Source organism: Brachycentrus maculatus, unplaced genomic scaffold, assembly GCF_059751285.1.
Source record: "Brachycentrus maculatus isolate JH-2025_06_01 unplaced genomic scaffold, ASM5975128v1 h1tg000005l, whole genome shotgun sequence".
Taxonomy (NCBI): domain Eukaryota; kingdom Metazoa; phylum Arthropoda; class Insecta; order Trichoptera; family Brachycentridae; genus Brachycentrus; species Brachycentrus maculatus.
Genome location: NW_028280760.1, coordinates 1,533,703 through 1,549,710, shown reverse-complemented (window position 1 = coordinate 1,549,710; position 16,008 = coordinate 1,533,703). Strand labels below are relative to the sequence as shown.

The 16,008-nt window shown below is 35.0% G+C and overlaps 1 protein-coding gene across 1 annotated transcript in view; it reads left to right on the top strand.

Annotated features, from left to right (window-relative positions):
* Positions 1-1,448: 1,448 nt before the first annotated feature.
* The window catches only part of pnut (septin 7-like protein pnut), an 86,216-nt gene continuing 71,656 nt past the window's right edge, over positions 1,449-16,008 (top strand). Inside the window, exon 1 of the mRNA XM_088256626.1 lies at positions 1,449-1,697. Within this exon, the coding sequence (XP_088112752.1) occupies positions 1,608-1,697 (90 nt within the window). The 5' untranslated portion in view covers positions 1,449-1,607. The remainder of the gene's footprint in view (positions 1,698-16,008) is intronic.

The following is a 16,008-nucleotide window of genomic DNA, read 5'->3' as shown; positions in this document are numbered from 1 at the left end:
GAAGAAATATTATCTTAAATTCACAAATAACTTATATATATATATATATATATATATATATATATATATATATATATATATATATATATATATATATATATATATATATATTATATATATATATATATATATATATATATATATATATATATATATATATATATATATATATATATAAATATATATATATATATATATATATATATATGTATAAATATATATATATAAATATAAATTTATATAGTTTAACAGACAACTGTATCTACACACTCCTGAAAATACATATATCGAAGCTGAAAACAGAAAAAGGTTCAAGCGATATCAAGGCATAAAGTTGGTTTATTTTGCATCTTTAACCAGATTATTTTTCTGTATCAAATGCTTCTGATTTCTATTATTCTCGCTTACACCATCTCAATTCTATAGTCTCACATTCACCAGCTTTTCAGTAATGTTGGCATCAAACCCCTGAGAGGTAGTATCTTCATGATAATGTCGTGTGAAGCAAATACCAAATGCACTGGTGTTTTATCTTTAGCCCGGTATGTGTGTTGCATTTAGAATCTGGGTGCACTCACAAGCAGAGAATTTAAAAAATGTGGTTCACTTTTTGCCCGTTTGTTGTACTGAAATGCATTCCATACCTCAACCCTCCAGTACCCAGCTGTGCCATGCTTAGTAATTAAATAATTAAGTATAATATTGGATAATTTATACAGCGCCATTTTCGTAAAATACTTCGCCAAGGATGCTTTATCACCAAGATTTGTGATATGATAAGAGGACAAAATGTGGAAATAGTTATTACTGTGGTAATTGAATTGACAGCTAGCTGCCGTGGCATAGTTCGTTATTTATTTTCAATTGGTCTGGGTGTTTGTGATGTGTTCTTTAGATTTACCTTCTCTATTCTTACTATCCTACCTGCAGACAAGCCTCTAAAAGCAAAGGCTTTGCGGGTTATTCCTTTTATATAAAAATATATGTTTCAACAATTCCGGCGAATCCATGTGTGATATATCGTGGGTATACTGGCAAAAAACGTTAACTCTAAAATCCCTGTAACTTAAAGCTTTTAGCCTGAATAAAATACCCGCTATAGATATAAAATACCCGTTAAAGTTGAATTTACTTCAAAAACCACATAAATATGACATTTCAAACTACTTTGTGTATTTTGCCAGCTTATAGAACGTCGAAAATTTTATAATTTGCATCAAGTCAAAAATGCATATTTTCGAGTTAACGTTTTTTTTGCCAGTACACCCACGGTATTTGTATGTATAGTTTTTGAAATGACATAATCTAATGTATTTTTCGTTTCCCGCCCTTCTCTGCCGCCGTCACCGCAATCTGCTTCCGGTGGTGCGATACATCGGCGGCCTCCGCGACCACCACACAGCGGTAAGTACCATTGCACTACTAACCGAGAGAGTCGCGTCGCCTCCAGCACTGTTTACCTCCGCGTCGCGCGGCGTCTTATCTCGGCGCTCGCGCTCGCCAGTCCGCGGCAGGCCCATCTGGCGCAGGTGTGTCGGTCCGTGCGGACGTGCGGTGTAGTGTAGTGTACCATATATATAGTGTATAGTGTATACAGTCTGCTCGCGATGGCCCAGAGCGGAGTGGACGCCGAGGCGCCCGTCCCGAGGAGCAGGGCCCGGCCGGTGCTGGCCCGCTACAGGCCGCCAGCGCCCAAGGTCTGTATGCCGCGCGCCGCACAGTCCGCCGCGGCCCGCCCGGACCCGACTGCTTCCGTTCCTTCTGACTGCGCTATGTACCACAATGTACTCCGTCTTGAGGCTTTCGGTTCCGCGGATTGTATAAATAACCTCCGGTGGTATTTTTGTGACGCTCAGAGCATGACTCACTCCGGTTATTGCTGCCCGAGGGCCGCTTTATTCCTGGCGTTTCGGCGATGGGTAATGTATTGTTTAGTGTACCATAAAGTGGTAGCGTCAAAACAAGGAATTCCAGAACTTTATGAAAATGAAAACTGAATTTTGATTTTAACCACTTTTATTTTTAGTATTTTTCTCCAACCGATTTTCACAAGAACTTTGTCATATTCAGGGATGGATATGTACTCCATCATCCATCCCTGAAGATGACATGTCCATCCCTCAAGGGGACAAGGTTCTTGCCAAAACCGGTTGGAGAAAAGTACCAAAAATAAAAGTGGTTAAAAACAATTTTTTTATAAAATGTGCCGTAAAGTATATGCAAAAAACATTAATTTTTTTAAAAACTGATCATCGATACTAGTTATTATTAAATTTACTGTGTGTGTATAGGACTGTTTCGGGTTACATCTGCGTATGTTAAAGCTCGTCAAGTTGCATGTGTTTTCGGTGATTGACAACCACACTACTCAGTTTTTTGAAACTCGTACTTTTATCATAAATCCCATGAAGCTTTATGTTCGAGTTCACTCGATGGCTGGTTTGAGAATGCTTTCATTTAGCAGAGACCCCTTTATTTACATGTATGCAAGATCCTAACAGGATTATCTTACATACTTGGAGACGCCTGAAAACTTTTTTCCCAATTTTTATGCAACTTATAATTTGACCAGATATTTTATTTATGATATGTTTTGAACAAGGATTTGGTCTTACTCAAAAATGTTTTGAAGTTTTGCTATTTATAGAATTGGATAACGATATATAAATAAAAGTTAACGCAGGTCGTTGGACTTAATTTAGTTAAGTGGATCTAAGAAAGACCAGGTCTTTGAATCATATCATGGTATGGGATAGACCTTTCAATGTGAACCCTTATTTTGACGTTTTCCATGTTTTGGGTTTATTTTATTCCGTATAATTCGAGTGTATCGTTTATTGACGCCAGTGCAGTGACGCGACTCCAATTGATCGTGTTGACATAAATTTAAGGAATCGTATTTGCATTCGCTGGAGCTTGGTAGGTTTAAATTGGGTCAATTTGCCGACGTTATGGATCGCCACGCGTACCCGGAGTGCATGGAATGCGAGGAGTGATGGCCACCAGCTCCTAAACTGCGCTTATGTATTTCTAATGGCACGCGTCGAACAGTTATCCGACTTATTCGTCATCACATACTCTACATCGAGTGTATGTTACATACTAACCGTTCATTATAAGACGCACGAAGGAATTCCTTTTTATTATATTTTGTCATACAAGTCGTATACAATGGACAACTGACGCGCTCGCGTCCTGAATAATGATAGAGCTGTAAACCTATCAATTTGTTGATGTTAAAGTTTAATAAATATTATCGATCGAGCGTCGTCCGAACATATAAACAAATATTATTAATCAAACAATCTCTCTTGCTTTGATACTTCTAACGATGATGTGGAACATTTATGTCGAGTCCAGTGGGAGAATTCAACGTTCTAACCGCAAAACGGACGTGTGATAAGATTACTACTAAGCCAGCTAACGACTAACTCCGTTGCGTTAGTATTGTTTTACATTATTCTTTGGACTAATTTTACTTTACATATTATCAATGTTTCAATTGAGACGAAGCATCCATCATTTTTATACGAATGAAGGTGCAGGCATTAAGGGGTCTACGACCTGGTTTTTGGCTGTCGAAATTGATCAGTTTTTACATTTTTGTGTAAAAAAAAGTTCACCATTTTTCTTATTATTGTGATTAAATAAAAATTTACAATAATCAACTGGTCAAAATAGAAGTACATATCTAAAATTCAAATATTATTTCAGGTTTTTTCCCCTAAAAAAATATAAGTCACAAATTCTGAGTGAATCTCATATATTTACGTACAATCGGAGAAATCTATGTACGTCACAAATTCTCAACTGATGGCAGCACCATCAGCCTAAATTCCATCTCCATCGAAATTACAACTAATATACGAAAGAAATCCTACAACAGTGCATATATACTTCTTTCAAAATTTAATGCAATATGCATGATCAATAATGGTCAGAATGGTGAATGTTACAAAAGCGTATAAAGTGATCACTTAAGACGGCCAAATGTTAATTCATCATATAAAAAAAACCTATCTTTTTTTTAAGCATCTCTAATATGTACATATTGGTATATCATCCGTAGGGTTAATAATAATGTGTCTAATAGAATAAATAATAGTAAAAAAAATATGTTAATTTTATATTATCGAAGTGGTTAAAACCAAGTTTACCGTTATCAGTGATGATTATTTCGTATAAGTATGCTGGTATTAAACGATATAGCATCCATTCGGCGATATTTCGATACAAACATCACCGTGAATTGAGAAAATTTTTCGGCAAATCGGATGTTTCGTATCGCTAGCAATTTCATATAACCTTTTATAAAATATTTCGCTTTGTATTCATCAGCATTGTCGAGAAGGGTCTTTAGGCAATATTACCGTTTCGCCGAATGAATTGTAGAATAATGGTTCAATGGTCCAGAATACCATTCAATCAATTGACGATTCACGGTAATTAATGGAACAGGGTATTCGTTTATTGAGTAACGCGTTAGCTCCCCATTTCAAAAGTTGTCAAACCAATGGGTTTCTTTGTCGGATGTACGATTAATTTACGCTTTCTGTGGAATTTTACTCTGACTAATCACTCCCGATAAGCAAAATAATTATTCTCACGTTTTAGATGTTTTAATTTTGCCTTATCGTAGGCGTCTCTAATCGCCGTTCCTATGAGTAAACTATCGATTTGCACGTTTAATCAGACAAGGAAACTCGCGATAAAATTCGCACCGAGTTGTTTTACATATCTTATCGCATTTTATTAAATTAAACAGACATTTTTGTTAGTTTTTAATGTGTGAGCCTTTACGAGCATAAGAATATTATCCGTGAAAGAATGCGTTATGTTTATTAAAATGTTATTCCAAGTACCGAGTTTTGATAAGGAATTTGTGTTTTTATAAAACTATTTTTTCTTCTTCTGACATAGCATTGCATCGACGCTGTGTTATCTTGATCATTCACTAATCGAAGCTACTGATTATCCCTGCGCCCTTAAGTATCAGTCTAGGATGATATTAAGTAAATAGTGTAGTGTAAAATCGCTTTTATTAATTATGACACCCTTGGGAATCGAACCCGGGTCCCTAGTGTGGTAGCCAAACGCGCTAACAACTGCATTACGAAAACTTACTGGATTGTATCCCTTTATAGAAAAAAAAACGGAATAAAAATATACGAAATTAATACTTTTATATCCATAACCTTATAAGCAGTGGCGTGCGTTCGAAGCGTTCGTGCGTGTGGAGAAAATATGCGTTCAACTATAAAAAATGTGTATACAAATACTGCACGATGATGTCTTTCAAAGACAAAACATGTATTATTGGAGTATGATACTTGAATGAGGGTTGCAATCTGTAGTATGTTTTCGTAGGTAAATTATTACGATGTTTTTGATACTGCTTTCATTTAAATTAGGAAATTCACTATATGAAATTAAATGAGAATTTATATTTTTAATTTAGTTTTACGTAGTAAATACCACTTTTTTAATAACAAAACAGTGGTATTTACTAAGTAAAACTTAAATTAAAAATGGATAGATTTTACCACAAAGTGACTGCCGAATCAATTAAAGAAACGATATTTTTAATTTAAGTTTTACTTGGTAAATACCATTATTTCTTGAAATCTATTGTGATACGTGTTTCGATGCATTCCGCATTATTTTCAAACACCGTATTTAAAGCTATGTCTATATATCTCAGTGAAGCAAACGGTAGCCAACATTGCAGTAAAACGCCCAAGCAACAAAAAAAAACCGTGCGAATGAAGAACGAACAATGAATCTGGCGCAAAATATCCTCTAGGAACGAGAACTCGCCTATCACACGTCTCGTACAACCGTAACGTCCATTGATATTCACGCAACGATACCGGCCACAACCTGCCATCACACTATGTATTATGCATAGTAATGTCAATTTGCTATTATTTTGCATTATCTATTTGTCAGATTTCATTTTCGCACTGACATTTGTTGGTAGAACTGCATTTTATATATTAAAACCAAAACTGTATGTTTTTTTTCCACTTTTGTTTTATTTGACCAGTATTTTGTCATTAACGATATCATCAGATTGGTGGGAGGCTAGGCAATGTTATACATGTTCATATAATATATACAACAAGGCAGGGGTTGAATTCGTTGAATTAATATAATTTTCTGACAAAATTAAATAAATAATGAGTTTAAGTAATGTAATATAATCATAATTAAATATTTAAGTTATAGTAAGGGTTTTAAATTGGATTTTTTAGAATGGATTTGAATTTCGACGGTTCCAGATTCACCCATATTTTATTTAAATTAACGTACAAAAACGATGAAGAAAACATATTCTTAAAAATTCCTAAAACTAAGCATGTTATTTCCATTGATAATGCCAACATAGATGAAGAAGAATATGGAAGTCTGGGTATTTACAGGGCTTACGTCCTGTCATAGGTTGGTTGAGTGATCACTTTATACACATGTAACATTACTATTCTACCCGTGATTGATTTCGGAAGTTATATTTATGCTTCAATTTAAACCTTCTCTCACACGATTATTCTCGGCACCATCTATGATTGATTTCAGTAAGTTTTTTAAAATTATTTAGGGGACCTTAATGAAATGTATGTAAGATTCCTCAAAGTGGAGATAACTCTTAAGTGGAGGCAAACCCAGAATTTGTGTACAAAGATTTATACACACTCACAACATGATGTTATTTCTTATCCGCTCTATGCTAGTGAGGCGGTAGATAGAACAACATTTTTAATGTGCGTCACAAATCTGGATTATTATTATTATCATTTCTGCTTAATAAAAGCTTTCCTCATCCCACCATAGATATCTCTAGTAAACTTTCGCATACTGTGCATCAAATTTGATCAATATATCTAGAAGTTTCAAAAATTTGAGTAGTGTGGTTGTCAAACATGGGTAAAATTGGTGGATGTTACACGCGTGTAAAGTGATCATTTAATACAGCCTATGACGGTCGTAAGACCTGTAGATGCCCAGACTTCCATATTCTTCCTCATCTATGTTGAGATGTCAAAACAAATACGGTAGATAGAAGTTTGTTTTCGTCTGGTAAAATTGTTATTATAATTTGGAAAGTACACTATCAACAAGTGCGTATGTAGACAGAAAATATAATAGATCTGAAGTGCGTCGGGCACGCATATTTGGAAGTCACTAAATATTACGACTTCTCGCTTTTCCCGTTTGAGGCGACTAGAAAGCCGACTGTCCGATATTATCGAAGCCATGCCGATTGGTAGCCGATCATATATAAATCGTATTTATTATTCAGATATTTTTAATGCGACCGATTTCACAACGTTACGAGATCATTCGCTCAATTATATCTCCACATTTCTCCTCGATATTTGCTTAGATATTTTATCGATGTGAAGGTTGATGTTTTTTTACTTGAATGTCAGGTTTCACTGGTTCATTTACATTGAGTTTAGAGAGAATCTCGTTCACTAACGCTGACCTGTTAATTGAATTACTGAATCACAGATTCATCGATTCACTGATTCACCGATTTGCTGATTCATTGATTCACTGATTCATGGATTTACTAATAAATTGTGGAACAAGGAGCTAAAAAAGATAACGAGGTATAATTTACATTTCGCGACGGAAAAATCTGTTTTTGGTCGTTGATCGTCATCATCGTCGATACGATTTGCAACTAAAAATCAGCCTCCACGCCGACAGGAGAATTTTCTAGCAAAGCTAAAAAATATGTCGCCAGCTTTACGATGGGAATATTTCCCACCAAATTTTCTTTCTCTTTTGCTTTTGCCTTTATAATTTATCAGTGAATCCATGAATCAGCGGGTCGCCGATAATTCTTCCTCCTGGTCCGAAGAAAGATCTATCGTTCGATTGATCCGTTTTTAATGAACTGAACAGAGTGATTTAGATCCGATTCAGTGATACGAATCTTTTAAATGATCAGATTTACTAAGTTCTTTTTTGTGATCTCGAAGCTCTGACTCAATAATTTGACAACTCATCATTGTGTATTAATCAGTTTCCTTTTGCACCCTCTCCGGTCGTTAGCAGTAAAAATTTCCATGCCAACATAGCGCTGTTTGTGGCTTTGTCATCCTTCTGTAACCCTGTATAATTTGTTTCGTCATCCCGAGTGTATTATGTAACATAATTATGTGTGTGTGTGCTACCTCTACATTGTACTGTATTATCCTTATTCATATTTGCATGTATTTCTGTTACAGACCGCCTAAAGAGCCGACATAGGTATTTATTCTTAGGTACACTTTATACATGTTGTCTTGTGAAAAAACGTAGTCCGTATTCGGTTGAATACGTTGCCATTGGTGTATACCACATGTCTTAACGTACTGCTATAAGAAAAATCATCGATTTTCCTCTAAGCACTGTGATTTTATCGCGACACATGATTCATTCTGATACCTGTGACCGCTGTCATAGGATGATGGATGTATTATGATCCGAGTCTGTGGTTGACATCGTTGGCATGTTTTTAATATCTCTCACTTTTCATCTTTATTGTAAAAAGCAGGAAAAATACAATACCATATTATTTATTAGCATGGAAATCGATATATGTGTAGTATTAGTTTAATAATGTAAATCGATATACTGTTCAGTATTTTCACAAATGATCTTCACACATCTTGAAATTTCGTCATCACACATGTAAACACGTACACTAGGTACATTTTCACAAACTTAAAACTTAAAGACATAGAACATAGACACACCATCAATAGCATATTATTATGAAAAATATGTAAATTACGTTAATATATATCATATACTTATTGATATATTTACCATGTCAAGGAGATTTTAGCCTGCCCCTCTCGGGTCGTACCCGTCTCTTCGTCAGGACAACTACTACGCCAGCATGCAGGCAATTCTTTATATCACTTCACACATTTAAACCCGCACACTTACAATGCATGTTGGTCTTCGGCCGACTATTAACGCATGTGATAAATATTGTGAGTAGGCGTAAGTGTGTGAATAGTGCTTATGGTAGTGGTGTATAGTGTTGCTTGCATGCTGGTGAACTGATTGTCCTGACCGGCAGACCAAATACTCGATTTGTGGAGTTATGTCTATCATTTTGTTGAAATGACATAAACGATAATGCCTTAAATTTTAGTAATAATATCTATACTATCCCACTAAAACGCAATAGTGTATTGGTTTAGTTCAAAGGTACATTTGTGCACACTAATACTTAAACAATCATAATACATTGATCCATTTTCTAAGGATTATAAAGTTAAGTAGCAACTCACCAAAATATGTCTCACTTCGCTTGACGTTCACCCAATTTTCACCATTTATCAAACCCTGTTACACCATAGGTTCCCATACAATATTGTCCACTTATGGACGATAAAGGAATTTTGGCGGGCAATTCGTGCTGAGGGAGAATTTGGTGGGGAATATGCGCAATAAAAGTGTTGAAAAAATAATGTTTAAAAATGTTTTCAGCATTTTATATTATGTTTAAAGCAGATATTTTTTGCATGAAATATTATTCGTCAAGGGTAATCTTGAAATAGCCGTTTAAACCCTTTTTCCAAGTATGGGTACGTAGATTAAGTAATCCACAGTCACAAGGTATAGTTTTTATAGATATTTTTAAATGTATTTAATTTTCCCTTATTTTATTGAACGACTTTATAAATTTATTTAAAAAAAACTATTTTATTTCCTAATTTTTGATAATTCATAACTGACATGTTCATAAATTTATTTTATAATGGGTAACATTTCTTATTTATTTTTAAATCCATTTATTTCGTTGTTATATCTCTACTGATGGTTAAAAGGAAATCAATGAAAAATTATGTCTTCTTTTTATTATATTTTTACGGATTTGTCGTTTTGTCTCAAAAATTAAATGTATTATTTTTTTACGGTTTTGTTTTTTTTTAATCTCAAAAATTAAATATATCGTTCTATTAGTTTTTTTACCGATTTGTTATTTAGTCTCAAAAATTAAATATATTGTTTTGGTATTAGAAATCGGAAAAGTAATACGTTTTTTGATGACATTTTCTGGTGATTTTTTATTAATGTTGCCATGAGCAAGCGAATCATTTTTCATCAAAATAATACGCAATTTTTATTTAACTTCCTTCCCCATTTCAAGATTGCTACAGCTTGTACCTGATAAAAGGTAGGACCTGTGAAAATTTCTTCCTTATTATACGTCTACATCACCGTAACATTTCCCCCCGCTTGCGCCCGGTTACGTGCTTACGGCCATTCAACTTCACCGACCCCACCTAATCAATGTCAGAAAAATAAATTATTATGCGTAATGTACGCGTTTTGTGTATATTGATTTCCCATAAGCTTAAGCTGCGATACATAAGTAAGTATAATTAGGTACTTATTTTCTGTAGCATTTCTAAAGTGACCATCTCACATTATCATTTAAAAAAATCCCAATCAACTGACAAACCATCACGCCGCTTTCCCACAGGGGTAGGCAGAGATAATACAACGCCACAGTCATCTGTCTATGCAAATAATTTCGCCTCTTCCACATTCGTGCATCTTCTCATACATACCGGCCGATTAATCTGACTCCTGACCTGACCAATTTCAAGTATTTGTAATACTCGATCATGCCAAGTTTTTCTCATGACATATTTTTATTTTAGATAAGTATTTGTATATTACAAAATGTAAAAAAAGAAGATTCAAGAAGATAAAAGCCCTTATTCTAACGCCGAGGTGATGTTTTTGCCACATAGCACCAAATAGTGACTTTGAAAAATTGCAATTTATATCGATGGGTGACCCTCGATACCGAATTATAGATTTAGCATTAATTTACAATTTAATTTATTCACCAATTTTTAGATTGATAGACCAATTTTTGAAAAGACATTACAAATTATCTTAATTTGAAAAAGGTAGATATCCATCAAAGTTGGAGACCGCATGACACGTCTCGGATTTGAAAAAAAAAAATTGCTGTCAAAATTTAATTAGCAAACATTCTGTTTTCAAATGTGAAAGAAAACGCTTTTGGGGGTTGCCATTACACAAAAATATTTAGTATTTTAACTCCCCATAAAATGTTATTACAATTTTTTTTAAATCCCATTGTAACGCTATTAGGTACTTTTGTGAACGCTCGCGAGAATGTCGGCTCGCAAACCGGCCAGACATCTATGGAATTCTTTTAAAAGCTTGATGTACGTTCGTATTCATTGCGTGAAAAGTTGCTTGCAAAGCTTTTACTTCCCGATATTTAAAAGTTTTTCTTTTAATGTCACTTAAAACTTCCTTTCCAATATTTTTTTATGCGTACTTATAAAAAAATATATAAGCATAGGTTTATATTTTTTCCAATACCATTTTCATTTTGTGATTATAGGTGCTTTTGTTACTTGTTGTAATTATTGTCGTATTATTGTCGTAATTCTTGTCGTAAGTATTGTCGACATATTTATTTTTGGTTTAAATTGGAATGTATTTAATGAAATGTTGCCTCCACAGTGTGGGGGTTATCATATTTGGCTAACATCATGGAGGTTCCGGGTTCGATTCCCAGAGGGTTATAAATATAAGTGTTTTTTCACTCTTAATATTTATTTTGTGTTACCCCGGTTTGGTACCTGAAGTGCGAGACTGATTGCCATGTGATAAACGCTTCTCTTTTATTTAATTGGGTATAATCATAATTATGTATAATTTTCTGCTTCATCAATAAAAAAAATCCAAAGCGGTTTGTCGTATAATAATCGAAAATGAAGATACAATCTTCTTCCTCTTTTACTTCTTCTAAATTGAATTAAAAATCTCTTATGACCAATTTGACTACCCAGGGTATTACCAGTAGGTAGAAGAGCATTTCACGCCATCGGACCCGCAACAGCAAAAGCACGTTCGCCAAATTTAGTACGCTGGTTGTAACCTGATAATACCACTTTGCAGTATAGTAGTTAACGCGGTTGGATACCGTGGCGGATTTGATACCCAAGGGACTCAAATAAGTAATAACTCGACACTGACTATAACACCCAAGACGGGTGAGAAGCCATTAAAAAAAAGAAGAGTCAAATAAGTCGTAAGAGATTTTTAATTCAAATATTTACCCTGGACGACACACAAATATTACCTGAAAAGGCGACGTCAATGACCTACCCTTTATTTTATATAATCAACGATGAAGTCAAATATTGCGTCCATCCAATACAGTGCTCTATGCACCGTTGTAATGGGATAAATAGAGAAGAGAAGTGAGATGATATTTAGAAAAAAAACTAAAAACGCATTTGTTTGCTAAGTCATTCCCACAATCTCCTTTTCCCCAATTCATTCACAGTAAAGCGCCCTTCACGTAGTATTTTACGAAAATGGCGCTATATAAACAATCCAAATTTATTCTTATTATTTACAGTATAGAGGTAGACTGATTGACCAAGTCGTCGGCAATCAAATTAATTCTAAGCGCTCGCATTTGAGGAAACGATTTATAAGATATGATGTCATAAGGTAGGACACCCGTAATTCAATATGACCGCAGTTTAGTGTGAGTATCAACAGTAGTTTAGGCCGGGTTGACGTCCCCGTGATGTTATTCCTATCCGCATTGCCGGAAGTGCATATACGGCACTAAGTGCCAGTGGATCGATACCCGAGTACGGCGACCTGGTCCAAACATGGCCCGCCGCTAACTGGCTCAGCTCGGACCACTAGCCTGACGACCGAGGTACTGGAATACCTAGCGGCTCTCTTGGCAGCCCCAGGTCTGAAACGACTAGAACGTCAGGGCAAACTTTCTGACCAGGAGTGAATCAATTGCATTTTTACTTGGGTATTCTTACTGACGAACTTCTTTCAAACGTACCCACGATCTACGTTGAAAGCTCTCACAATTGCATTCTCGGATCTGATTCACAAGCATCTAGGCTTCCTGACAGACCTCTCTTGCAAAGCAATTTTATTTTATGATCTAAGTTGCGAAAATTATCAGAAAATATGAAACAAAATTGTATCCTTATTTTACTATGAATTTACATTAAATACCCTCCAATGTCTCTTTCACTGCCAATCTTAATAAATACAAGTTTGCAAAACCACCATTAAGTTTCTAGAAGTGCCCCTGTGAAGGCAGTGAAAGGGATTAGTAGTTAGTTAGTTAGTTCAGTTAGTCAACTAGATCCGATTTCAACCCGACGTTGGCCGATACACAGACGCCCCCATAACCCCGACCAGCACAGCATACAGACACGGAACATTGCCGAGGCGTTTGCAGAAAACGTTCAGTCTTCGCATTTCCCACTCAACCATTATTCATCGACATTCTTTTACAGATCCCTTTCACAAGTTGCGATTTTTTTCTTGACATAAAACTATCACAATCTTTACAAACGATGAAAAATAAACGACCCTAACTCACAACCTAGTACAAAGTCTTAACCACGACATAGAAAGACATACTCTCACGATCTGTCGTTACGTGATCATCGTTCATCTGCCATTTCGTTTGATGGCTTTCAATGTTCGATGTTTCGAATTAACATTGCATCCCTATGCAACATTGGTTTAGATAAGAGTCAGTCAGTCAGTCATTTTCACACTTGGGACAAACTTATTTTTGGTAAACAAAATTTCTTGGAACACAATGTGTCGTTGCTTGTATTGGTTCTTACAAAACGTCCGGGCTAATTTCACGTGAGCTTTTGAAACGGGTCATTTATTGGATTGATTTGCCCAGTGGGTACATTATGTACCTGCTAGTCCAGATTGTACATGGCGTCACCCTCGGCTAGCAGCGTTGATAACCTAATGATCTGACGGAATGTCCATTACTGGCACCTACACTGTACAAGAGATAGGCCATCCTTTCTGACCACAATACACCGCACAATTCCATTATCACAAACACCTTCGCTGGGTCAGCAGTGAATTTTAATTATTATTTATACATAAGTACCCAACTTTTGTCAATTTCTTCTTTCTTTTAGTGTTTTTAATCAAGCTTTTGTTAATTTCTTCTTTCTGTGGGTGTTCCTAATCAAGTTGGTGTCGTGATTATTTATTGGTAATAAATAGTTTTTACATTATTATAAACTTTTAAATGCATTCCGCCTGTTTATGATTTTTGTGAGATTTTCTTAATTTTTTAATTGTTTTTTTGGTAGAGAGTAATATCGGCTTAAACAAACTTTGCGCTAAAGAATGATAGGTATTATTAGACAATTATTTTTTTTTAAAAGTCGAGGTGTGGCAGAAGACAGATCTCCTGGCTCTGGAATTTAAAAGACTAAACGGGGATCAGAACGGTTGAGGTGCTGTTTAGAGCTGCCCACTATAGTCGACTAAGTGGGACCTGACATGTTACACGCAGAAAAAGAATGACAGCCTTACTTTTTAAATTCACGTGAGAATAAACCCATAGTTGAATTAAATCAAACTGAATATGTCCGCCTCCATAGTGAAATGGTCAGCTCGTTCGGCTACCATTCTGGAGGTCCCGGGTTTATTTCCCAGGGGGGGTCAAATAAATATAAGTAATTTTTTCACTCTAATATTCAATCATATCACCCTGGAGTGGTACCTGAAGCGGAGGGCTGATCACCTTCCCTTCATGTGTTAACGATCAAGATAACACTGCGTTTACATGCAGTGCCATATGAACCATTGGGGTGCGGATAGGGGTTTGAAGAAATATTTAACATATATATTCACTTTAACATTTTTTGTCACTCTGACTTTAGCTCAGTTGATAAAAGCACCTGACTGGACATCAGACGACTCGGGTTCATATCCTGTAGCAAAACAATCACATTTTCTTGTGATATTGTAAATTCCCCTAAAAATATTGTCCTGCAATAACTCTTCAACGATGAGCAGTAAGTTTCATATAAATATGTAATTGCATCGGTCAATCCTTGGATACTTCGTGCTGCATACGTAATATTACCCTACTAAAACAATCAGTCCGCCTCCGTGGTGTAATGGTCAGCTTGTTTAGCTACCGTGCTGGAGGTCCTGGGTTCAATTCCCAGGGGGGGGTGAAAATAAATATTAGTGATTTTACACTGTAATATTTATTTAATATTACCCTGGACTGGTTCCTGAAGCGCAAGAGTGTTCACCTTGCCTTCATGTAAGTAATGATCAAGATAACACTGCGTCAATTCGATGCAGTGCCCTATGTACCATTGGGTGCGGATAAGGGTTATAAGTAAAACAATCAGACCTCGGGTTGAGCCAAAATTAAGATTTTTATTTTTATTATTTTTAAAGTTAAATTAATATAATTTACAATAAATGTAGATTGTTGTGAGTGTTGCGCTACTTACGTGTAAATTAATTAACACGCTATGCATTAATCTTATAATTAATTGCGTTAAATTGTAGTTTTTTTCTGAGAAATTGCTAATTTGTATTGATGCTACGATGTTAATTTATTTATATTATGCAATATTGGCCTAAATACTTGCATTATATACATTACTTCTGTAGTATTTATGGCAAGTGATTCTCAAACTATTATTTTATATAATCTCATCTATGTATTTTGAATGCAGATTTAACAAAATCATTCGATTATTTTTGTTTACTTTAAGTTACTTTATTTATAGATTTGGCGTTTAAATTGTAGAACTCCATTTTATTTTATATATTAAATGTTAAAATTAACACCGATTTTTTGTCTACTAAATTGTACTTTATTATTAAAAAACACACAAAAAATAAATTTTGTGACAATTGTTTCGCCTTGTTATGGCATTAGACGTTCGTTTGAAAATGCCATAAAAAGGCGAAACAATTGTCACGATTTTTTTGTGTCTTGTAATAATAAAATGCAATTTACTACCCTCAAAAATCAGTTTTAGATTTTAACATTTAATATATAAAATATTTATGTTTCGATTAAGACTTCGAGAGTAAATATTCAACACATGACGCATGACACTCAAACAACTAGACTTACTAGACGCTAATTTTTTCCTTAAAAATTGCTCATATATCAAA